Genomic DNA, 26,803 nt, shown 5'->3' on the forward strand with positions numbered 1-26,803 from the left:
ATCCTCGCCACTAGATGGGGCTTCATTCATTCCATTCCTGACCCGGTCGAATGACTGGAAACAGGCTGTGGATTTTAATTTACTTTAATTTTGACTGTGACATTGATATTGTGACCTGCAAGTTTAAAGTGCAGAAAAACACTTTTTGTGTCCTGTGTGAACTGTTCCCAGTATTAAGTGAAAGCAGATGAGCACTCATCAAGATGTAACTTTGTTTATTTAATTTCAGGGGTGATCATAATATGTATTTGACTTGTATTAGTATTGTTTGTAATCTCCCCCCTTGCTGTCCATTTTCACTATGTGTCAAGACATTGCGATGCATGCGCGTGTTGTTAACATTTTTCTGCTTTAGGAGCATCTGGATTTCTCTTTTTGAAAGTTGGCAGGTATTCATTAGCTATTTGCTTTACGTCGCACCGACACAGATAGGGCTTATGGCAACAATGGGATAGGAAAGGCCTAGGAATTGGAAGTGGCCGTGGCCTTAATTAAGGTACAGCCCGAGCATTTGCCTGGTGTGAAAATGGGAAACCATGGAAAACCACCTTCAGGGCTGCCGACAGTGGGGTTCGAACCTGCTATCTGCCGGGTGCGAGCTCACAGCTGCACGGCCATTTCACCCGGTGGTATGCACTAGGAAAAGGGGCCTGTCAATATAATAACAGAAAAACTCAATTTTGACTGTCAACAGGGATGGTGCCTGTCATTTTAATGAAAACTCCTCAACTGGAATGTGTCTGGAAGTAGGAAAGGGGGCCTGCCATTGTAACGAAAACTCCAAATCGTTAGTGACCAGCATTAGGCAAGGGTGTTTGTCATTATAATGAAACTTCCCCACTCTGTTGCGAATGGCAGTAGGTGAGCCTGCTGTTATCATCACAACTCACACCTTACATGGGAAATAACGTATGGGGATCTACCCATATCATTTCTTTGGTAATGCTAAGGGACATGCAATTTAATACAAGCTCACTTATCGCGTGTACAGTAATTTATGTAGAAATCCGTGTACAATGTAGAATACTGTAGCGAAACAAGGGTACATTTGCTAGTTTTTATTATTTATGCTGAAGATGACTCAATGAGGAGTGAAACTGTTCCTCTAGGGTTGATTTTGGGGGAACATCTGTCTTAAGATAGTTTTGAAGTAAGTAGCATCAACACATAAATGAAAATTACTTATCAACGTTCAGCTAATTCGATCTCCTCTACCAATTCGATTCAGTGTCCCTTCATTCATGATTCGATCTATCCATCTCACCTTCAGCATTCTTCTATAATATCACATTTCAGAAGCTTCTGTTCTCTTTCTTTTTGAGCTAGTTATTGTTCATGTCTCACTTCCATACAGTGCCATTCTCCAGACGAAAGTCTTCAAAAACATCTTTGTAACTCGTCAGTACTGTATGTCATTGTTGGAAATGAGTTTGTTTTCTTACGTCAGACCTTCCTTGCTTGTGCTAGTCTGTATTTTATGTCCTCCTTACTTCTGCCATTGTTAGTTATTTTCCTACCCAAGTAACGGTATTCATCTACTTCCTTTAAGACCAGTCTAGCCTGAGCAAGCATCAGGAATTATAATGAAACTTCCCCACTCTGTTGCGAATGGCAGTAGGTGAGCCTGCTGTTATCATCACAACTCACATGGGAAATAACGTGCTGAGTCGCGAGTGGCGAGTAAGATGATCGGAGTAGAGCATTATCGGGTCGTGATTGGAAGGTGGCAGTGGAGAATGAAAAAGAAAACAACCAAAGGAAAGGAGTGTATAGGGAAACTGGGAAAGATAGGAGAGACGGTTTTGGTGGCAGCTGTGATAACTGTGCTACCGGTACTAGTTATTGGGGGCGTGGAGTTAAACCCTGGCGCAAATACAAGTGGCAGTATTGGATGGGAGGATGTTGAAGTTATTAAGAAGGTGGTGAAGGAGGCAGTGCATGAAGTCTGCCATTTGACCAGCTTAAAGAGATGATCCAGGACCAATCCAAGGAGTTTGAAAAAATGAGGAGGTGGATTCAAGAAAAAACAGAAGGGACGAGGGCCAAGGCAGGAAGCAATGAGAAAGAAATTGTTGTACTGAAAGAGAAAGTTAAAAATCTGGAAGGGGAGGTGTCAAAACTAATAAAAGAAGCAGAAACCAGCAGCCAGCAACGTATGAGGAAATTTATGGTGTGCAGGAAAACAGAAAAGGAAACAAAGTGGACATAATTTATAAAGTGGTGAAAGTTATCCAGAATAAAATGAAGATTAACTTCAGTGGACACAGATGATGCACAAAGGGTGGGTAAAGTGAGAGGGCACAGACCAATCAAAGTGAAGCTATTATCTACCTTGATGGTGGACATTGTTTTGAGAAATGCGGGAAACCTACAAGGAGAGAAAATCAGGATTAAAAGAGACATGGGAATTGAAGGGAATAAGAGTTTGCAAATTTTAAGCAGGCATTTAATTAAAGCCAGGAACCAAGGACTGAGAGCGCACATCAGGGGTCAACAACTGGTGGGTACTGTCAAACGGCAGATGGGTGCGATCGTGGGCTGTGACAAAGCTGCAACAAATGCAAGAGATGCTCAAGAAGGAAGAAGAAGAAATCATGGTGACAAGTCAGATGGCAGGAAGGTCACAGAGTGAGCGGTGGGAAGGAGTCAGGGAACTATGTAGTGCAGGAATAGAAAAGAGGATAGGATGCAGGAGGTGTTGGTAGAGGGAAAACCTCAAGACATGACAAGTACAGTTTGCAGTGGGCATGTGCTTAGCAAAGGTGAAGGTTCACGGGATGAAATAAAAGTAAGAGAAGCTATGAACAAAGGGAGAAGTCTGAGAAGGGAGATGTGGGTAATTAAAACTAAAAGGGCGGAACACAAGGAAAGCAAAGAGCGCCCCAAAATGTCAAAAAAAGACGGAAGGGAAGTAGAAGGAGAGAGGGCCATAGTAACGAGAAGCAAAGATAGCGGAGGAAATGGAAATGCAAGGGAGGGTAAGTTATAACTACATCGGAAGATAGGGTTTATAAATTTGGAAGGATTGTTAAGTGTGATTAAGTTATAAAGATATAAATTCATATGGGCAGTACCGGTACTTAAGGGAAAAGAAATGGTGGTAATTTATTTGGAAAAGTAGGACTATGTGGATGCGAGAGGAGTTGAGGGCACCAACTCAGCAGACTGCAGAAATTTTATGAGGGAGTCAGCAAGTTGTGGTAGAGTGGGTCAGGTTAGGGGTGAGGTAGAAATGCATGGAATTAAAAGGCAGCTGACTCAATCAGGTCAGAAGAGGCAAGTTGTTAGCCTCTCATGGGGGTGCTGTGTTGACAATTCTCATTGTGAGCAATCTTGCGATTCTTCTCTGGCCAAAACCGAAATCCTGGTTAGCACCAGGTTTTCATCCAGCTGTTAACACAGCTTGGAGTAATTACTACACCTGTCATAGCTATAGTAAAAGGAAAAGAAATATGCATGTAGATTTAGGTGTTGTGAAATAAGAGAGAGACATATGGACATGCTGGTTTCTTCTAAGGCAGTCAGTAATTCAGAGGGATGTCATCTATTCCAGATGCCTTGTTCCTATTTAGGTCTCTCAAAGCTCTGTTGAATTCTGACCTCAAAATTTGGTCGTGCATTTCATCAGCATCAGCAGTCTCTTCTTGTTCCAGAACCACATCATATACATCCTTACCTTGATATAGCTGTTGGATATGTTTCTGTCATCTTTCTGCATTGTCTTTCGCTGGAAGGGGCTTTCCATCAGTGCTCGTAGTATTCATACACCTAGTTTTCCTTTCTCCAAAGGTTTCCTTGATTTTCCTGTATGCATCTACATTCCTTGAACTTTCTGTCCACTTCAATCACCTGTATTATTTTCTGCCCTCCTAATTTTTTTTTCATTCATGTATTTTCATCATTTATCAGTCAGGTCTAATATCTCCTGAGTTATCCATTGATTCTTAGTTGATCTTTCTTTTCTTCAGCTGCTCTGTTGACCTCATTCTTCACGACTGTCCATTCTTCCTCTTTTTTGTTTCATTCAGTCTTTTCATTTAGTCCTTTCGCAACATGTTCCTTGAAACAATACCTCGCACTCTTTTCCTCCAACTTGTCCAGATCCCATCTCCTTGCATTCCTTCCCTTCTTCAATTTCTTGAACTTCAGATGGCATTTCATGACCAAATTGTGGTCAGAGTCCACGTCCGCTCGTGGGAAAGTCTTGGAATCCAAGACCTGGTTTTTGAATTTCTGCCTAATCATAATAAAGGCTATTTGATACCATCCAGTGTCTCCAGGTCTCGTTCACTTATACAGCCATCGTTTGTGGTTTTTGAGCCAAATATAATTGGGACTAAATTATGATCGGAGCATACGTCAAACAGCCCACTTCCTCTTTCATTCCTTTATCCTAATCCAAATTCTTCTACACTGTATTACTTTCTCTTTGTTGGCCTACCATTGCATTCCAGTCTTCCATCAAAATTAGATTTTCGTCACCTTTTACATATTGTAATAAACTTGTATCTCTTCATACATTTGATTTTTTCATCATCCTAGGCATATAGACCTGCGCTATTGTGGTGGGCATTGGTTTGGTGTCTGTCTTGACAATAATCTTTTCACTATGCTGGTCATAGTAACTTAGCCTTTGCCGTATTTTCTTGTTCATTGTTAAGCTAACTTGTGCATTTCACCTGTTTGATTTTGTGTTGATAATTCTGTAGTCGCTGGACCAAAAATCCTGCTCTTTCTGCCAACGTACTTCACTTGTACCAACTACATCTACTGGTAACTTTAGTCTATCCATCTCCCTTTTCAAATTCTTTAACGTACCACAATGATTCAAACTTCTAATATTCCATGCTCCGACTGGCAGAATGTCAGTATTCATCTTCCCGATGATTGTCTGCTCGTGTTTAATGCCCACCTGGAGATCTGAAGGGGAGACTATTGTACCTCTTAGAATATTTTACCCGGAAGGAAGCCATCATCAGTACACCATTCCTTCATACAGAGAGAGCTGCATGTTCTGGGGAGTTAGTTATGGCTGCAGTCTCCTGTTGCTTTCATCTGTGCAGCAGTATCAACACAGCTAAGCCATGTTGAATATTATTACAAGGCCATATCAGTCGATCATCTAGACTGCCACCCTTGCAACTTGCGAAAGGCTGCTATCCCCACTTTCGATGAACTATTCATTAGTCTGGTCTCTCGACAGATACCCATCTGTTATGTCATAGCTTAAGGGACACTGGGACTGAAATTTCCAAATTCTATATAAAGTGAGGTACAGCTTTGAAATTTTATATGCTTATGAATAGTCATAATGTAAACCACTGTGGGAAAGTTGAGCATTGCAAGTTGATTAGTTCTTGAGATATTAATTATTTTGTACTTTTTTATGTGCAAATTATTCAAGATTTATAAACGTCTGCCGCGTTAAACCAATCAAGATAGTGTAATTTTTAGGTAATATTCTATTGCACTAAAACAATTGGAAGAAACCTACGGATTCTTTTTTGAATTGCATTAATGGGTATGAAGAAACATTTTTTTTTCATATCCAAGTTTTATTCTACAAAAAATCTTCATTTTTTTAAGTTTGAAAATTTTTTGCAGCCAGACCAAAAGTGCAATCCAAAAATCGATCCGCAGGTTTATAGTCATTGCAATGAAGATAATATATGCACATTTTGAAAGCAATACCATAAGATTTATGACGCATGTAACATTTTGAATGCCTGAAAAAGTGAATCAGAGAAAAAAGCAATTTTCTAAAGTAATGGACAATTTACAAGGTTTCAGCTCACCAAAGACATTAGAACTGTCCTGCAGCATAGGTGACACCCTCCTTCTTCTGTTTTGCAGCCTCCTTCTTCATTTTGGTCAGTTTCACCTTCCGTCGACATGCCTTTCGCTTCTCCATTGATGACCGCATACTTTCATACTTCCTGCGACTGTCACATCTTTTAAGTGCTTGAGCTGTGACATGAGATACTGAAGTTTGTGTTATTCCTGATTTCAGCTCTCTTGTTGCACTACACCCCATGTTGAATTCTGCTACAGCATTACAAACAGAAATTTCAAGTCTCCTCCGTGAAATAAAAATCTCTTTTGGGCACTTCCTCCAGATAACAGAATGCAGAGACTCATTCTGATTTTGAGTAGCACCCCGGATGCATCTGGATAATAGCTCATCTGATGCTAGCCTTTGATAAACAGGCATAATCTTTACAACTAAAGGTTCTGAAAGCCTTACAGCCATTTTGTCATGGCTCTGTGGTGTTTTACCTGCTGCGATACTTCGATTGTAAAAACACCAAGACTCAGAACCTTCAGGACACTTCCTGTGCTGGGGCTTACTGTCAGTTGACATGTAGTGGCATAGAGTGGCATACACTGCTTTCTTCATATCTGCAATATTTGTTATGTTCTGTACTATTGCATTCCTATAATAATTTGTAAGTTTTGTTATCGTGGCATTGGTAAGACCACCTGTACGACCACCAAGTTGTACACCTTTCAGCTTCCAAGTCTGTACCACCTGTCGCAAGCCTGTTCCCATTCTCTTTGCTACATGGTTGACACATTCCTCCTTCTTTAATACTGTACTGGTACTGCTACCATACACACTTTTAGAGACTAAATGATTAAAGGTTTTGGAATCACCATCTGACAGGATGGTGGTGTATCTCATCTGATAATTTGTGACTGAACGTTTCCATAAAATTTCAGCTGCACACATTTCCATTGCCACAGAACTACCTTCATGATTCTTTTCACATTCCCCACTCTTTACATGACAGACATGCCATACATGAAATTCTGGGGAGTCAGCCCCAAGTTCAGCAGTGCTAATAACACATTTAGTACAGTACTTAGACAGTATTTCATAGTCTATAACTAACCCTGTTAATAAATCTATCACTATGCCAATACCATACGCAGAAGTGTGTCCTCTCTTGTGCCACGTACCATCTTAGGAGACAGAAATGTCAATAACAGTGTTACTTCCTGTATTACCATCAACTGTTCTATATGCTCTTCTTACAATTTGACTTGACTGGGACAGACAATTCTCTTTCAATAATTTAGCATGAGCTGCTAAAATAGTCATGTGCTTGGTGAATGTCTTAGAATCAATGCTAGGCATTCCCATTGCAGCACAGAACTTTTCCATACCCCTATGTCCTACACCTAAGCTTAGAAAGCCATCCACACTCTTCCTATTCACATCAAAAGGGGGCCTCTGGGATTTGGAGTTACTTTTAACACGAGGACTTGAATAAGTCTGGGTTGGACAGAATCCACATCTAGTACACTTCACACACAATTTACATGCTAGACCATGTCTTTCCCTTACTTGAATAGTTAATGTTGTTTCTCCACATTCACTGCAATTTAAATTCTTTACCAGTTCATCCAATGTACTTGAGTGAATCAAAATATACTCACTACCTGGTGGGTGAATATTAGGCCTAGTTTTATGATCATCTTTCTGAAATAAAGCTAACTTGTCAACACTCTTGGAATTATTGTTACCTTCATGTCCTGAACTCTGGGATGTGCTGGGTGCTTCATTATGTTGACTTTCAACTACCTTCTCATTCTGAACATCACTATGCTCATAACCTGTATTGCCAGCTGATTTCCACCGAGTAGCTGATAATCTCAAAGAAATTTCTCGTTTTCTCTTACTTTTGGATTTTGGCTTATGCCACCGAGAACTTACTGTATGCATTTCACCACAGAACAGCACCAAACAATAGTAGAAAATACTCGCACACCTCAATACAATCAAACTGGAAAACAACTTGTTTGTAAACAAACAGGATTTGCACATGGCAAGTACGGAAATAGTCATACATAATGTTGAAATGTCGAAACTATTAAATATTTCTTTAATGAGTAATCATTGTCTTCGAAAATAGGCCTAAAAATTATACTCAATATATTATGCAAGGTCACAACACCACCTGTAATTTTCATTCGGTTTGTTAAAACTTTTGTAGTTCTTATATAGTTTACGTAGTAAAAGTGTCTACTTTCTCCACTAGAAAGCAGCACAATGCAGAGAGACAGATGTAGGAGGCCTTTTTGAATTATTCCTATGAAATGAAATCGAGAAATCTGCTTGAATACACCACTAATATGCGCTGATCGCGAGTCGAACGAAAGTGGGCGTTTAAAGGACTGCACGCCAGGCATTTAAAAGCTACGCTAGAGCTTTAAAAATGGCGGAATTTGGATAAAAACACTGCTATCTGACCCGCAGGGGTTAGGGACATATTAATATGGAAAAAACCAAAAATCAATATTTTTCATATATTTTGCCAAAATTTCAGTCCCAGTGTCCCTTAAACAAAAAGCAGTATGAACTACCACACAGGACCGTTAAGTCTCCGTTATGGAAATAATGTAACAGTACTTCCACTTTCTTAGTTGTTCGCAATGAAATAATACAGACCATTATATCATATTCCCGGTCTAGGAAGCCAAGAATGAGGGCCGACGGATTCGTCGCACCGACCATGCAACACCTCGTAATCTGCAGGCTGAGCAACTATTGTAAGATATGAATTTCATGATGATCCGTATAGACAAATGATCACAGTTATAAAAATTGAAGTAGGATTCACCTGTTCAATACACATTGATATTTGATGTAAGTTATGTTCACATTAAACATATCATGGTGTTACCTTTTGTTCTGCTATCATGTTGTTTTCACTGTCACTATGTTGTTATCAACTGTTACTAGGTTATTACAGTACTCTGCCAGCATGTGGTGACAGTATGGTAGGCCGAGGCTACGGTTCAGTGACAGAGTACAGGTTTAACATCAATATTACTGATAATAATAACTAAACACCTTTGTGTGCAGTGAAATATACCCCAGAGGGATCCGGGACGTCGGGGATGGTAACAAGATGTACAAAGAATGAAAAGATGAATTTGATAATGAAAAGAACAACCTTTTACTTGAATAGATGTACGGGGTAGAGACGGGACGGAATGAGGGAACCGAGAGACACGATCGACGCAAAAAAGAGTTCAAATAGGAATAACGGCAGGCACTTGAAGAGAGAAATTGCTTGAAGAGTATAGTTGTTAGAAGTATGGTAAAGCGTGTAAGTCCAAAGTTGCGTTACGGATTAGTGTGCAAAACACAAATGGATTTGTGCCGTGTAATTGCGTGACTCTCCCAACTTCATTATTGTTTAACAAGATGAATGCAATGATATTTTACATGACTTGTTCTCTATGTCTCACCTGAAACCAAAACAGCAGCAGTCAGAGGGACTAGAGAACCTGCTCTGTCCAGTGTGGTGTGGTCGCACATCCAGCGGGGAATGCCTTCTCATTCAAACTGCCCAGGCAGGCCAGATGACAAGTATTTATATTGTCTACAGTACATTCTAGAATTTGTGAGACATAGAGTGACGTCGGTGGGTGGGAGAGTAAGCTGATAATTCAAAATGGCAGTCAGTTCTTGGAGAACAAGGCCAGTGAAAGTTAGTGAATATGAAGGGCCGGTACACAAAAAGTTCGGAGCACAACAGCACAATGGGACCAGTTTCAACTTGCTAAGGGTCATCTTCAGCCATTACAACTAAAATTGACAATTCATGTGATAGGAGTACAAAACACATACAAGGGTCTCTCTTATAAACCCAGACCAAATGCACGGCGCTTGTATTCTGGTCCACGACAGCTGCAGTATGGGATGCGTACACATAGTTCTTAACCTTGCCTGCAGCCTGCATGTGTTCGACCTAGCAAACAGTCAAAAAACCAAAACCAAACCCCATGGCACTACAGCCCTTGAAGGGCCTTGGCCTGCCAAGCGACCGCTGCTCAGCCCGAAGGCCTGCAGATTACGAGGTGTCGTGTGGTCAGCCCGACGAATCCTCTCGGTCGTTATTCTTAGCTTTCTAGACCGGGGCCGCTATCTCACCGTCAGATAGCTCCTCAATTCTAATCACATAGGCTGAGTGGACCTCGAACCAGCCCTCAGGTCCAGGTAAAAATCCCTGACCTGGCCGGAAATCGAACCCGGGGCCTCCGGGTAAGAGGCAGGCACGCTACCCCTACACCATGGGGCCAGCTTTAGCAAACAGTCACCAGTCTGAATCTCAGCTGTTAACATGGTGAGACAGTTATCATTGAAAAACCGTACTTTTGTATGTAAAAGTTCTGGTATCATCTTAATGGTCGTGTGAACGGTTACAACTTTCGCTATTTGTGTGCAGAAAATCCTAATGGTGTTTATGAAGTCCCTCATTATGACAGGAATATTGGTGTTTATTGTGCTGATATTGCAAGATGAAAATCGGGCCAATTTTTTCGGGACAACAATAAATGCAGAGATGTACCAAGATGACATTTTTACGCCATTTTTCCATCAGTTAACGGAAGAAGAAAAATCGCGTGGGTGGTTTCAACAAGATTCAGCCCCTGCTCATACAGCAGAAGATTCCTGTCTTATAATCTCGGAAGTGTTTGCAGGCAGTGATCAGTGCTGGTCTATTTCCCCCTCGGTTTCCAGATCTAACAGATTGTGATTTTTTTACTTGTGGGGTAAACTGAAAGAAAAAGTGTATCGAGCAAATCCTCACACATTGGAGGAAATGAAAGAAAACATTACGAATGAAATCAGAAACATTACAGTATGAGAACTTACTTTCGTCAGCCAGAATGTGGTTACCAGATACAGTGCCTGTACAACCCAGGAAGGACGGCACTTTCAGCACTTTTTATAAGGTAAGATTTCATATAAGATAGTATACACACTGAGAGCAGGGCGGCCGTGCGCGACGTAGTTCGGCTGAGGCAGCTGCTGAAGCTCAGATTACCAACACCGAAGGTTCGGTCTGGATGTATAGACAATCATATAAATCACAGTAGTGGATTTAAAAAACAAGACCCATAGAATCAAGACACTCGAAAACACAGGCACCAGACTACAGACCAAGATCAACAGACAAACCATGAGAAGAGTGATTTCAGACGAGGAGAGAAAATCAAGATCCGAGAGAATGAAGAAGTACTGGGCTGAGAGAAAATCGAAAACTCCATTGTATAATTGACTAAAGTGGTCCAATAAAGACCATAAAATGTAAAATAAATAATAAATTGTAAAAAAAAAAATCATTCAGATTCAGAATTACTAATGAACACTGAAGAGACTGCAATGACTGAGAAAAGCACATTTTTATTCCTCAGTTCATAGATTTTAATCTTAAAGTGTTTATATTAAACATATGCAGGGTCTCTCTTAGACATCCGGATGTTCTAATCATAATAACATCTTTGTGACATACACCAATGTCTAATGGCTACAATTTTGTAATATACCTGAATGAAAAGATGATTTGATATTTACCATTTCGATAATGAAAAGAACAACCTTTTACTTGAATGGATATACATATGTGTACACAACCGGCCAGCGTGTACAAAGCATAACAAATATAATTTGATGGATAACTGAGACAAAATTTGAAAGTGATATAAAGTGTGTTTTGTATAAATACTTTATATAGTTAATCCAGATCCTTAGATGCCAAATCGTTAACATGTCTCATAAATTTAACTGAATAAGTAACGAAATTCAAAAGAATCAACAGTGAGATTGATCAAAACGGTAATTAAATTCTTTACAAGTCAGTCTTAAATTTTAAATACCTTATACAACCATGTCTAATGGGGTTAAAGATAAAATGTGTTGAGATAATGTTTTGTCTATACGGTGTTGAAATAGTATCTATGACCAATGTGGCAGTGAAATGCTCAAGTAAGCTAAAAACTTATTGCATATACATTAAACATAATGAACACATTAAACATATCAAAATACATTAAACATAGTATGAAACCCTTGATAAGTTTACATACATACATACATACATACATACATGTATGATAAGTTTAAACACACTAAAATGTAAGGTACATATATGTTAAAACATTTGAGAGTTCTTGTTCTGTGGAGTTCCTACTTCAAGCTTCCTTGTAATTCTTGCACCTCTGTGTCTACGATGGTTTGGTTGCATAAAATGAACTTTGAAAAGGTTTTATTTGATTAATATATGTCATGCCTGTTCGTGGCGAAAACCCTTGTCGTAAAATTTTTCAGGTACTGTTGTGGTTCAACTGTTGATATATTTTGGTGAATTTTAAGGCAGACTGTAAAGTCATGAGTTTTAAATTTGATTAAAAGGAGTTGTTGGTAGCGACCTCTCTCCTGTCTGTATTTGTGTGTGGATATTGCTGTTATCTGTAAAGATAAACTAGTATATGTACGAATTTGAAGGAATGCCTGAGGTTGTGTGTGGAGGTGAGATGGGTAGGCCTACTTACTGCTGTTGTTGTTGAGGTCGTGCGGCGTTGTGTTTGAACGCTTGCTGTGTACCACTGCGAGTACATCTGGGACTTGTGTGAGCTGTGGTGAGGGGTATGGGTGGAGGAGTAGGAGGAGTGGCTATTGTAGGGGTAGGGGTGGGGTTGGGCTTGTGATTCGTCGGTCTTTTGAGGCGTGCTATGTTCTGTTTGTTTACAATTTTAAGATAGTCCTTTTTTAATGCAGGAATGGCTTTATCAAAGGTGATGCTGGTTTTCTCTGTAATGTAATTAATATTGTGATTAGGATTGGTGTATTGGTCCAGGGAAATATAGAAATCTTCGGTTATGTTGAGCAGGGGGTCCTTAGAATTTGTTTAATATTGTCATGTCGTTATTGATGTCTTTGAAACTATGGCCTATTGATGAAAAATGGTTATCTTGTACTGCGTTTATATGTTAGTTGTAGCGGATGGTGAAGTTTCTGCCTGTACCTCCAATGTAACTTGTGTCGCAGTTGTTGCATTTGGTACGGTATACTCCTGATTGGTTATATTTATTGTTATTGTTGACTGTCCTGGTGTTGTGTATGGTGTTGGTGCTGTTATGTGTGGTTTTAAATGCTGTTTTGAAGTTGTGCTTCCTGAAAACATTAGTTATAGTGTATATGTGGGTATTGTTGAAGGTAAATAAGGCGTAATCTACCATTACAGTGAAAATTCTCTAACCCAGCCTTCATATAAGAAAAGACGTTTGGTGACTTCCCCATTGAATTTCTAGGGTAACGTTCAGAACCATGCAATTTAATACAATCTTACATTACAACTAGTACAAAATAAATATAAGTACTCTTGGTATTCTTTAAACATATGAGAATGACAGTTTAATTCTCTAAATAGATTGCACTCTCTAGTGTGTCTTGAGTTGAACATAGATACCAGTAAAATCCATAAACTTCATTTATTCCAACCAGCTGATTCAGTATACAGTATATTCACTGCAAATATTTCCAATTTATTGTCTAATGATATCCTCTGAACCATATTGAACTTGAGATTATCTCTTAATTAAATTATGCTGCTGATGGTAGTGGTTATAAATTTAATGAGAAAACCAAGATGGTTATCATTTTCCAACTGAAATCAGAACTGGCGTATTATATGAATGATTGATGGTATTTGATTCTGAATAAGATTCTGTATGACCGAGCTCGATAGCTGCAGTCGCTTAAGTGCGGCCAGTATCCAGTATTCGGGAGATAGTAGGTTCGAAACCCACTGTCGGCAGTCCTGAAAATGGTTTTCCGTGGTTTCCCATTTTCACACCAGGCAAATGCTGGGGCTGTACCTTAATTAAGGCCACGGCCGCTTTCTTCCCACTCCCAGCCCTTTCCTGTCCCATCGTCGCCATAAGACCTGTCTGTGTCGGCGCGACGTAAAGCAACTAGCAAAAAAAAAAAAAAAAAAAAAGATTCTGTATGTAGCTCTGTAGGAGGGAAATACAATTTTTTAAATTAGCAGTACCTGTACTGGGTATAGCATATGAGGGGAGATGAAACAGCTGAGTAATCTGTTTACTGACATGCTACTACTAAGGTGATGGCATTTGGAATCTTGACCAATGCACGTGAAACGTTTGAAACGAAAATTCACATCCTTGTGTTTCAAACTCCATGTTTAAGTAGAGGTCTCGTGGCTCTGACCAGGATATGAACTGTCACATAAAAGTATTCTATATCCGTTCTCATACAGAAGTATCGTAGCTGTTAGCTTCCGAGACCTTAACACAAGACCAGGGGGAAGGTGTGTAATCATGTCAGGAAAAGGTTTAGTGTAGGGATGATCAAACTCCCAACATGGTCTTGAATTATGTGACGTTCCTTATTATCAATATTATGAATATTGTGCAGTCGAAAAGATAATCTGCCTTTGAGTGCTCCCGGGTGATAAGCCACTATGAAATTATGCAATATTAAACGGTAAAGTATAAAAAGTTGCCAGTTTCTTGTGGTACACTGTTGCCTGCTCCCTAGGATTTTTTGTAACATTGATAGTAAAGAGACTGTACTTGGAATTGCTAAACTACTGTATTTCCTTTATCTTAAGAGTACCTTGACATTAATCTGCATGAATCAGGATTGCTATTGGTGAACAGTGCATCATACAGTCCAGATACATTTCCTGCTGAACAGTTATCCTTGTAATCCTAGCTCCAATTAACAGAGGGATGTTAAAATAATGGCAGCAAAGAATAGATGTGGTTGGTCCAGGTTATCTGGTGGAAGGTATGATATTAATTGAAATTTTCCTGGTCTTGTGGAGGATAACAATATACATATTTTTTAAAAATTTTGTTATTACAGTTGTTGTTATTTTCTGATTTAGAATTATGTGTGTTGTTTACAGGATCATCCCATTCATTTTCTCAAGAGGATAGTGCTCTGGAATATGTGCAGCATAAACATTCACACTGTAGTGGTAAACCCTTGAGTTTACGCCGAGGACCAGGACGGCCAAGAAAGGAACGAGTGAGTTCGCGATCCAAGAAATCTGGGCTTGGACTGAAATTAAAATGGAAAAGGTTGGTATTTCATGGTGAAACCTTTTAGATTTTTGAACCTACATATTTTATTATACACATAGCCATAGTTAAGACAGAATTTATCCATATTAAATAAATGAGGCATAATGTTTGTTGTTTCTTAATGAACTTTTTAATGGTAATACAGAGATGCCACTAACTGCGGATTTTGTGTAGTTTATACAAATTCGATAAATTAAAACTTCACTATAGGCCTAACTCATTTTATCTTGTTGAAATGTGAGGTTATATTCTGTAACTTATAAGAAACAGATGTGCTCATTCCGAAAGCCAATGACCTCCAATCCAACCAAACCCCAGTTTGTATGTTTATAAGAATTGTGCGACATTTTCCATCTTTGCAAATGTAAAAACGCAACACCATTGGCTAAAATTTTGAAAGGGACTGCGTCACTCCAGGAATGCAATACGGGTAGTTACGTAATAACTCTGTGACTAAGCCGTCCTGAACAAATAAACTGGTGAACTTTTTTTTTTTTTTTGCTAGTTGTATTACGTCGCACCGACACAGATAGGTCTTACGGCGACGATGGGACAGGAAAGGGCTAGGAGTGGGAAGGAAGCGACTGTGGCCTTAATTAAGGTGGAGCCCCAGCATTTGCCTGGTGTGAAAATGGGAAACCACGGAAAACCATTCTCAGGACTGCCGACAGTGGGGTTCGAACCTACTATCTCCCGAATACTGGATACTGGCCTCACTTAAGCGACTGCAGCTATCGAGTTCGGTAAACCAGTGAACTAAGTGGTAATCCACTATAATCAATAACATATCAAACATGCAAACTTTAATACAGTAGATGATGCACGTCACTGGCTGCCTCAAAAAAATTGTGCTCTCTCATCTTAACAGGAAATGTTCTCTTAAAAACAAATTCCATCACATCGACGTGCTGCTATAGGTAGCTGTATCATGGATGAGGAGTGTAATTTGGAGTGTTGTTTTTAGAATTTTTCCAGTTTCACCGTGAATATGAAAATATGGTACATCGCATAGGACACTTGCTATTAAAAGATAGTTTGTGAAAAAGTTACGAGTTGGCAACATTTGTTTACAACCTTTGACTGTTGAGTGTAACTTCTTTGCTGAATGCATTTCCTGAATATGTGTTCAATACTTGTTTCATTACTCCTAGTTTAGTGATGAGTGTCTGCTTTTGTTGCAGAACACAAAGCATTACAAACTGACGCATGTTTCTGTGTTAAATAAAATAACAATTTTTAAAAATGTAAATGCAATGACTGATTTGTAATTTTTTTTTGCGGCGTATCAACATTGCCGATAGCAGTATATGGAAGGGTTTTCATGCCTACACATGTTTTGTGAAACATACCAGTGTGGTTTTTTAGATGCGATGACCACCTACCTATGCCGGGAGAAGGGAAACGTGCGTTGGCAACCAGTAGGAGGGGGGAGGGGAGAAGTTGCAGAGGTGTGGCACTAGGCAGGCAGTGTGCCGGCTTAGCAATGACCAGCAGGTATTCATCGCTGTTCATGCGGAACTTGAAATGTCGCAACTTTTAGGCCCCTTAGTTAACGCCCTAATGAATGTCGGCACCCAAAATTGATGCCGACATATTTTTAATGTGTACTGCAGTGCGTTTTCCAAGAGACTTAACCATTGCCGATGTTCCCTTGTAAGTACATCAGCATGTTGCGAGTTGAAGCATCCTTTATATTGACGCAAGTGCTATAAACAGATATAACTTAAAAACAGTTTTCTCTCACCCATGGGTAAATAATACAGGTATTGAATTTGAATTATTGTTATTTTACGATTATTATTATTATTATTATTATTATTATTATTATTATTATTATTATTATTACCGAGCTCAATAGCTGCAGTCGCTTAAGTGCGGCCAGTATCCAGTATTCGGGAGATAGTGGGTTTGAACCCGACTGTCGGCAGCCCTGAAGATGGTTTTCCGTGGTTTCCCATTTTCATTCAGGCAAATGCTGGGGCTGTACCTTAATTTAAGGCCATGGCCGCTTCCTTCCAACTCCCAGCCCTTTCCTTTCCCATCGTCGCCATAAGACATATCTGTGTCAGTGCGACGTAAAGCCAATAGCATAAAAATTATTATTATTATTATTACTTCTTGTATGAATGGCTATGAAGTGTTACATCCATGTAGTATTAATATTATTATTACAACATATATCCCTTTCAGACCTGAAAGAAAACTGGCGGTGTGAATTTTTGTTTGTACGTCAAAAAATGACTAAAGTGCTCTTAAATGCATATATTTTTAGTTTATTCTACAAAATAAAAATTAACATCTGAAAAAAAGCACCCGCACAACTGTGCGTGTCAGGACTTAATTCACTACTTACGAAAAAGAAAAATTACCTCACTGCATGTGAATATACATATGTATACATGATCAAATGTTCTATTTTACAGTGGAGAATAATTTAAAACAATTAATTCTTCATTCAAACACAAGTAAATGTTACATTTTCTACATTGAGGAATAGTTTTGCTTTTACTGCCCTTTTGGCAGCAGCAACTTGTCGTCAGACCTGAAAGAAATCTGGAAGTGTCAAAACGTGAAAAACTTACTAAAATGCTCTCAAATGTTTTTAGTTTATTTTACAAAATAAGAACTATCGTCTGAAAAACAGAACCCACACAATTGTGCGTGTCAGGACTTCATTCACTGCTTGCAAAAAATTAAAAAATTAAATTCACCTCAGTACATGTGAATATGCACTTGTACATGATCAAATGTTCTATTTTACAGTGTGGAATGATTTTAAACAATTAAAATCTTAAACATTACATTTCTCATGTAGAGTACGAGTTTTGCTTTCACAGTCCTTTCTGTGACAGCACCCAGTACTCCTGCATGCATTGCATGTATGGAAACCTAGCCCGCACATGTGTGCGTATCAACATTCAAAACTCATGGTATTACGTACGATGTTGTAAGTTCACAATTTACGTTTGCTACACAATTTACACACTTCATTGATTATATTCTGATATTCAGTAAAGCTTCTAGATTAATATGAATGCAATAAATAAGTACTTACTTTAGGCATTACTGCTTCCCCCCCATCTTGCTAATGAACTGTATTTTTAAACTCTTCTTCCTGCCCCCTGGTGGTCAAGTACTAAATAAAAACAGCTGAAGTACATGCTACGTGTGCCGCACAAGCACTGCAGTCCGGTCTAGCACCAAGAAAACGTCAAATAAGCTCAGACATAAATAAAATACTAACCCGCACGATTTGCGTACTTGGTCTGAAAGGGATATACAAACGATATGGTCACGCTGTTTGTGCATTATGTCATGAAATGTGCTGTACATGAGTATTCATATGAATACCTGTAAATTAATATTATAAAATTTATTCTTACCTGTATTTTGTGATCCCTAATTGTGAAACATACTGTAACTTCCAGAATGGTGCAGGTGTCGAGAACGGTGGAGAATATTCTGTACATAATAATCTATGTATTAGGCACTCTAGAATTTTCACGAAGGCAGTTTTTTGTAATATATCTTTGCGGAAGTCTGGCCAGGCACATAAAGGAGGTGGTCTTGATGGTAACAGAGAGTTTATTGGTTACGACGAGTTATTGGTTAGCCAGTTATTGTTCAGTAGATTTATGGTGTAGCAAGAATATACTTGGGAACTCGTGACATGCTGTGGTTGCAGTCGCCTTATTGAAATGTCATGCAGTTGTTTTTTAAGATGGCGATTTGTGATGCGAGTCTTTTGTTGTGACAGCAGTGATTAAGGTTATGTGTGATTGAAAAAATGAAAACCTACAGCCTGTTTTCCAGTCAGTGACCAGGTCAGGAATGGAATGAATGAAGCCCCATCTTGCGGTGAGCATAGGAATTTTGCCGGCTGCCGAGGCCTGTTGCACTCCTCTAGGCAATGATGAATGACTGACAGATGAAATGAAATGATATTGGAGAGTGTTGCTGGAATGAAAGAGACAGGGGAAGCCAGAGTGCCCGGAGAAAAACTTGTCCTGCACAAATCTCTAATGGGGTGACTGTAATTTGAACCACGGAATCCAGCGGTGAGATGCTGCCGCCTGAGCCACGGAGGCTTTTATGTGTGTTTAATTTGTAAATAGATGTGAATAAAATAATTGTACCAACTGACAGCATATCGTGTGCGTCTTTGTGGATACGTAATTACATACAGTAGAATAGCCAGATTCATGAATGGATTGTTGATGGATTTAATGGCAGGATTTGTGAAAGCCAACAACTTTGGAAAGCAGTTAGAAGAAAGTTTGAAATGCATTAAAGTACTGATATAAAGTTCAATAGCAGGAGTTGTCTGGAAGACGACTATCTTGTTACTAGAGTTACAAGAAGACAGCACGTTAAGCGAAGAATTGATACTGGCAGTTCTTGAAATTCATAAATTCACTACAGAATGCAACTGTATTTTGGACAAACTCTTATTTCATGACTGTGGTGAAGCATGCAGAAGTAATGGATGTTTCATTGAGAGCAACTACTTGGTTTTCATAAGTGCTTTTGTTGTTGTTGTTGTTGTTGTTGAGTTGTTTCAAAACATAATTGAGAACACTGACCAAGACAAACTGTTAGTGGAATTTCCTGCCTAGCACATCCATTAAATGAAGACATTTCCAATTGTGAAACAATGAATGAAGCATTGGCTAAAATTTTGAAGCTAAAGATGCTTCTGGAACCATTAAATATTCAGTTGTTCCTCAAGTTATACTTGCCGTTTTAGTGATACCTCACAGCAATGTTTCAACTGAGCAAATATTCAATATTGTTCTCAAATCTCACATTGCTTTTCGACCAAATATGAGTACAAGGACTCTTAGTGCTTTCCTGGTGGAAAAAATAAGAATGTTATCATGCTCGGAGATCTGCTATAAAATGCAGTTTTCTGAAAAGGATCTCTGTGAGGCAAAAGAAGCAGCCATGAAGATGCTGCAAGAAGCATAACTTAGCTATGTTAATATATGTAATTTTTTTTTTTTTTTTTTTTTTTTTTTTTATCACTTAGGAATAGAAAAATGTTGATACTGTTTGAAAGTGCATATTATAATTTGCCTGAGATCTTGAATCTCCCACCAAAAATAACTGTGATGCTGTGAGGAAAGTAACGTAGTTCTCTTTCTGTGTGTAATAATTTTTTTTTTTTTAACAAAACATGTTAATATTGTTTGAAATTGCATGTTATAATTTGCCCGAGATGTTCTGTTCCCACCATCTTTTCTAAGATTCACACTACCTTTGAAGGTTGGCATTTCTGGTGATATGTAAGTTTGGAATTAGGCATGATGGGAAATATGATCCCTTGTTATTTAGGGTTATAAAAAAATAAAAATAAAAAATCCAATCAAATACACTACTGGCCATTAAAATTGCATTATGAATAAGGCCGCACCTGATGGACTGTACATTGGGGTATGATATGATTAGTTGTGTTTCTGTGCTGTTCATATGCACATATGGAATTAGTATGTTGTGTCAGAGAATACAACCACCATACCAACAGGTTTCTGCCTTCGACTGTGGGAGAATCACGGCTTCTCGGGTTTGTGGATTATCATACTGTGAAATTGCTGCAACCACTGTGAAGCGATGTGGAATCAGTGGGTTGAGGAGGGACGAACTGAGATATGTGCAGCAAGCCAACGGCCCTGTTGTTCCACCATGCGTAATAACAGGGAATCTGGCATGCTTGGCAAAGACCATACAGCCACATCGAACAACCTTACTCAGGATTTCAGACATGCGTACATAATATGTGTCTGCTCGCACTGTTCGTCACTGTCTGCAGCTGCATCATGTCCAGGTATACATTACTGCGGCTTCTGCTGGTTGCTCACCAGAGGCACCTGTCCTCTGCAGTAAAGGCAATTTCATGATTTAGCTGATTTCCTTTGCTCCTGTACTTCCTTATTGTAGTATTTTGAGGCATATAAAAAAATACCAGTTTTTAACCAATTCAGATTTAATTTGCCCGCTTGTAGTTGAAGGTACCTTCGCACAAAAACATGCATAAAATAAAAAGTAATGCAGATAATTCACTCAAATTACCCATTTTTCATTCCTTAAGTGACTGCTGGCTGTGTTACAAGTGGTTCATTTGAAATAATTTTTGAAAGAGTGCATCCGTGTACTCGTAAAAACATTGCAATTTTGGATGGTGGGCAGACTGTACATTTTTCGTAAGTATTTCTGAAACAACGCTGTATCCACAAAATGGATATACAGTTGAGAAGCCTTTCTCTGGATAGTCGAGATTTTCTTCTGATGACGCAGATCAAAGCTCTTTGCGAAACTTTAAGAATTTCACCTTATTTTCATGACATGGCATAAGCCCAAAAACCTCTAGCAGGTCTATACAGTAGAAGTCCATTATAGCGAGAATTTATAACTGTGAAAAATTTACTCGCGTTAACAGATTTTCGTTATATCCAATATGTCGTAAAAGCCAGGAAAAACCCCATACACATTAAAATCGGTATAAAACGGCAATCAGTTTGTTCAAAACTTGCGTTTTCGCGCATGATATCCACACTACGGCTTGCCAATTTCTTTTTCTAAACACAATACTACGTAAAAGTGTACGTTTAATTTCATTCTGAAAAAAATATAGTATCCCTTCAGAGGCCTCTGTAGCAAATGTTCTGGTTTTCTTCTTAAAATAGCGTCACCTAACGTAACCATATATGTATCATGAAAACGTATTTCAAGCGCACGTAGCGAAATGATAACCTCCTCGCCATGAAATTACATGGGAACAGCCATTCCGAAATTTAACTAAACGTGAGAAAATATAAACTATCCTCTGAATCAGTGTTGTACTCTACCATATCTTGAGGTGCATCACATTCTTACGTAATTTCAGTATATAATATTAAAAATTATGCAATCGTTTACTTTAGCATTTATTTCTAACGAGTTAACAACTGCTATTGGCCACATTGTTTACGCATTTATTACAAAAACATGTTCTTTCATTTTGAATTTCCTTTTAGAGAACGGCGGCTGAATGGCATTACTAATTGACTCCGACATCGCCTTTGTATATCTAGGAGAGAGCTCGCAAGTGTAGATAGCGAGAAAACAATACGGTTCCGAAGATGACCGCATTTTGTGGCAAATGTTTCAGTTTTCTTATTCTAATAGCGTCACGTAACTTAACCATATTAAATCTCTCATGAAAACATATTCCAATCGCCAGTAGAGAAATGATAAGATTCTTGCTATAAATTTACATGGGAATAGCTTCTCCAGTGTTTAACCAGAGGCAAGAAAATATAAACTAACCTCTGAAATCAGTGATGCAGTATGCCATATATTGAGGTGTATCGCATTCTTACTTACTGTATTTTCTTGTGTAATTAACAACTTTTTTTTTTTTTGGCCTATGACCTTGATGTTAAGCCCCTTTAAACAACAAGCATCATCAATTAACAACCTTTTTTGACGAAAGTACAGGCGAAAACTTCGGATGTGTAAATTATTCTAGGAACTCGGATATTAAAAAAATATTTACAATTATTTACATTTAATTAAAAGATACATCAAATTTAATATACACGCAGTTGGTACTCATTTGCGGTTAATCGCCATTTGGCATAAAATTCCGGTGCAAGATTCTTTCTGATAAGTCATATAGGGTAAATCAGGTAAGTTGGAGGACACATGAGTTTGAAGTACCGACACTAGAAAATATTCTTATCGTTACGAGCTGACAGTACGGCCTGAAGTAAAATAAACATACACTAATAAAAGTACAATTCATGAAAGTACATAATAATGACATACCAGCAAAAAAGAAAACTGTCCAACACGAAAAGGGATAGGCATCGAAGGAGGGACCCCTGGTATATATTCCCAAATCGTTCGTATCCAATCTTGTACGAGTGGCGTGTCCATCCACCCATTTTCTTGGATACGAATGTGAATCCCTTGCGGAAATTTTACTTTAGGCATTGTTTTTCATTTTAGAACAACATAAGGTGCAGGCTTTCTGACATCACCTGTTACAGCCAGCATTGCAGTACATCGTTCCTTTTCACTTCCGGTAGTGTGCACGATAACGCTCTATATCCCTTTCTTATCGATTGTTCGACTCTGTGGCATACCAAAACTGATTGGCAAATATTTCTTCACTTTACGCTTCTCAATCACAAAGCGATAAAAATCAATTACTTGGTGGAAATAATTTGGCATTTTGTGACATAATGTTGTTCTTCGTCTGAGAGAAAGACTATACAGTGGAAGTCCATTATAGCGAGAATTTATAACTGTGAAAAATTTACTCGCGTTAACAGATTTTACTTTACGCTTCTCCATCACAAAGCGATAAAAATCAATTACTTGGTGGAAATAATTTGGCATTTTGTGACATAATGAAGCCTCGGCTAACCTTCATATCCGAGACACCGCTTCCATGTGCAACAGCTAATTCTTGTCCTTTAAAATACCGTACAGTATTTAGTGGGACGCAGTATATCCAACGTTGCATAATGAAATCGTACATTTAAGCAGAATGTGCCCTACTTTCAGAAACGTGCCACTTTTTTGTCCACGAAATGCTTTGAGAGATTTGTTTTGGTCGCTTGATGTGCACTTCTCTGTGACCGCGGTAGCGCACATTGTATTCGGACATTGAATACTTGCGGCCCACTGCCCTATTCCCGCATGTTTCGGCGTAATTGATCACCACATTTTTATATGATGCACTATTACTTGAATACTTGCTCACTGTGGACTAAGACACTTTTTTTAAATTAAAAAGAAAATTTTGCTAGTTGCTTTACGTTGCCCCGACATAGGTAGGTCTCATGGCGATGATGGGTCAGGAAAGGCCTAGGAATTGGAAAGAAGCAGCCCCGGCCTTAATTAAGGTACAGCCCCAGCATTTGCCTGGTGTGAAAATGGGAAACCACGGAAAACCATCTTCAGCCAACTCGCCTGGTAAAAAAGAATTTTGAGATCACAGAAAACTCACGTCCCATACCCAAAACACTCTTAGAATGCGTTTGTACCAGACTGGAATAGAGCATCACTAGTCAGTTCTGCACTGATTCTCACTGAACTATAGTGCAGTGGTATTTCCTACTGGCTGATAACAGCACGTGCCAGGTAATTGGAATGCCCGGTTTTTCCATAGGTAGGCTGCTACCTAAGTAGTTGACATCTTGATTTCAAAACACATCCAGAGCTGCGTTTCATTTCTAATTTTCTTTACGGAACAGCAGTTGACGGGTCTTACTAATCGACTCCGACATCGCCTTTGAATGTCGACGAGAGAGCTCGCAAGTGCACATAGTGAGAATACGATACCGTTCCGAAGATGATCGACGCATCAAATACGTGAACATTTCTTTTTAGCCACTTTGGACCCAAAAATATTGGGATGCGTAAATTATGCAAGGGCATTAATTATGTGAGAAAATTGGGTAATCTCAGTGTAGAGTATTAAAATTAAGTGATTGTTTACTTCGCCTTTATTTTTAACGTGTTAACAACTGTTATCGATCATGTTATTTATGTATTTGTTACGAAAACATGTTCTCTTCTTTCATTTCTAATTTTGTTGACTGAACAGCAGTAGCCGGGTATTACTATTTGACTCCGACATCACCTTTGAATGTCGACGAGAGAACTCGCAAGTGCACATTGCAAGAAAACTATACTCAAGGTCGCATTTTGCAACAAATGCTTCAGTTTTCTTATTCAAACAATGTCATCTAATCTAACTTAAAAAAACATATATCAAGCTGTAAATTTAGATGGGAACAGCCTTACCAAAATTTAATCAGACACAAGAAATTATAATCTAACCTCAGAAATCAGTGATGCTCTATGCCACATTATGAGGTGTCTCACATTCTTACTTAATTTCAGTGTAGAGTATTCAAATTAAGCAATCGTTTACTTAGCCTTTATTTGTAACGAGTTAACAACTGCTATCGACCATGTTTTTTTTTTTTACGTATTTGTTACAAAAACATGTTCTCTTTCATTTCTAATTTTCTTTATGGAACAGCGGTTGACTGATATTACTAATTGACTCCATCGCCTTTGAATTTACTTATTAAATTATTGTTTATTAATTAACCACCATTAACCATAATTAATAATTTAATAAGTAAAGTGAATTTCAGTACGGATTACAGTGGTACTAATTACTTGCAATCACCTTCGAATGTCGGCGAGAGAGCTCATAAGTGCACATAACGAGAATACGATACCGTTCCGAAGATGATCGATCGCATTTTGTGGCAAATGTTTCAGTTTTCTTATTCTAACTGCGCCACCAGACCTAAATTCACTGCACTATATGCATTATGAAAACATTTCAAGTGCTAGTAGAAAATTTATCTCTCTCTAACTATATATTTACATGATGATAGCCTTTCTGAAATGTATCCAGACGCGAGAAAATATAAAAGGAACGTCTGAAATCAATGATGCACTCTGCTGTATCTTGAGGTGTATCCCGTTTATTCTTAATTGCAGTATTTAGCATTATAATTAAGCGATCGTTTACTTCAGCTTTTATTTTTTAAGATTTAACAACTGCTATTAGACATGTTATTTATGTATTTATTATGAAAATGTGTTCTTCTCTCTCATTTCTATTTTTCTTTACGGAACAGCAGTTGACTCGGACATTGCCTTCGAATGTCGACGAGAGAGCTCGCTAGTGGGCATAGCGAGGAAACGATAAAGGTGATCGATCGCATGCAATATAATCGCTGGGTGTATAAATGATGGTAACGAAAAAAACTGTGCATGCTTAATCACTCGTAGTAATGGATGCATCAGTGATAGGGCTCTTGCTGTAACCGAGGGACAGACAAAAACTGTCATTATGACGGGGTTCTTGTTATATGCGGTACTCATTATAGCTGACATCGACTGTATATCAGGATTATCGTTTTTTTTCTCTCCCATTTCCAATCACTATGGTTCTTTTGTGTTACTGGCCGCGTGCATTTGGAAGAACCTTGTGCGTCACTTTCACTTTTTTCAATATTCTGCTCACTTCAGTAACTTTCAATGTTGCTATTACTATCCTTGAACTTGGATTCATTTTCCAAAACGTCATTATTGCCGTAATTGCCATCTAAAACAGTGTCTACAAGCGCTTTCAATCTCTCGTCGACATTACCGATGAAAATATACTGTTATTCAACAATTCCAGTGTCACACAAAAGAACAGACAGCATTGTTTACCAAGAGTACATGCCTCTAATTTCCTACAGTGTGTATTGTTAGAACTCGTATTGGAAAGGGAATCTAACACATTCGACTCTCGATAATTTGACACTTGTTAATTTGAATCTCTCGTAAATTTGAAGTTTTTTCCTTGTCCTTGAAAAATACTTGATAAATTGAAAAAAAATCAATGTTATTTGGTCCCCTCGGTAATTTGAAGTTGTAGGAATGGAATCTTGCTCGCCGACATTCTGTAATTTAACGTCGAGTTTCCCTACTCTCTATAATTTGAAGTCAGTGATTACAGTATGTATTATCGTGAACAAACCTGTCATTTGTTTACATCAATAAGATGTTTGAGTGAGTTCGCAGTCTTGAACCTTCTTTCAAATGTTAAAGTGTGTTACAGTATGTTAACGTTTGAATTATGTAATACAGTAGAAGTCCATTATAGCGAGAATTCATAACAGCGAAAAATTTACTCGCTATAGCGGATTGTTGTTATATCCAATTTTTGTATAAAAGTCGAAAAAACTCATACACATTAAAATTCGGTATGAAACGGCAATCAGTTTGTTCAAAACTTGCTTTTCTGCAGATGATATCCACACTACGGCTTACTTGTTATTTTTCGAAATCCGATACTACGTTAAAGTGTATGTTTCATTTAATTCTGAAAAAA

The 26,803-nt window shown here is 38.4% G+C and overlaps 1 protein-coding gene across 1 annotated transcript in view; it reads left to right on the forward strand.

Moving 5' to 3' along the window:
• The window catches only part of LOC136866781 (histone-lysine N-methyltransferase 2C-like), an 811,555-nt gene that overhangs the window by 31,550 nt on the left and 753,202 nt on the right, over positions 1-26,803 (forward strand). Inside the window, 1 exon segment of the mRNA XM_067143888.2 lies at positions 14,733-14,907. Coding sequence (XP_066999989.2) covers positions 14,733-14,907 — 175 coding nt within the window.

Source organism: Anabrus simplex, chromosome 3 (genome assembly GCF_040414725.1).
Source record: "Anabrus simplex isolate iqAnaSimp1 chromosome 3, ASM4041472v1, whole genome shotgun sequence".
Classification (NCBI taxonomy): Eukaryota; Metazoa; Arthropoda; class Insecta; order Orthoptera; family Tettigoniidae; genus Anabrus; species Anabrus simplex.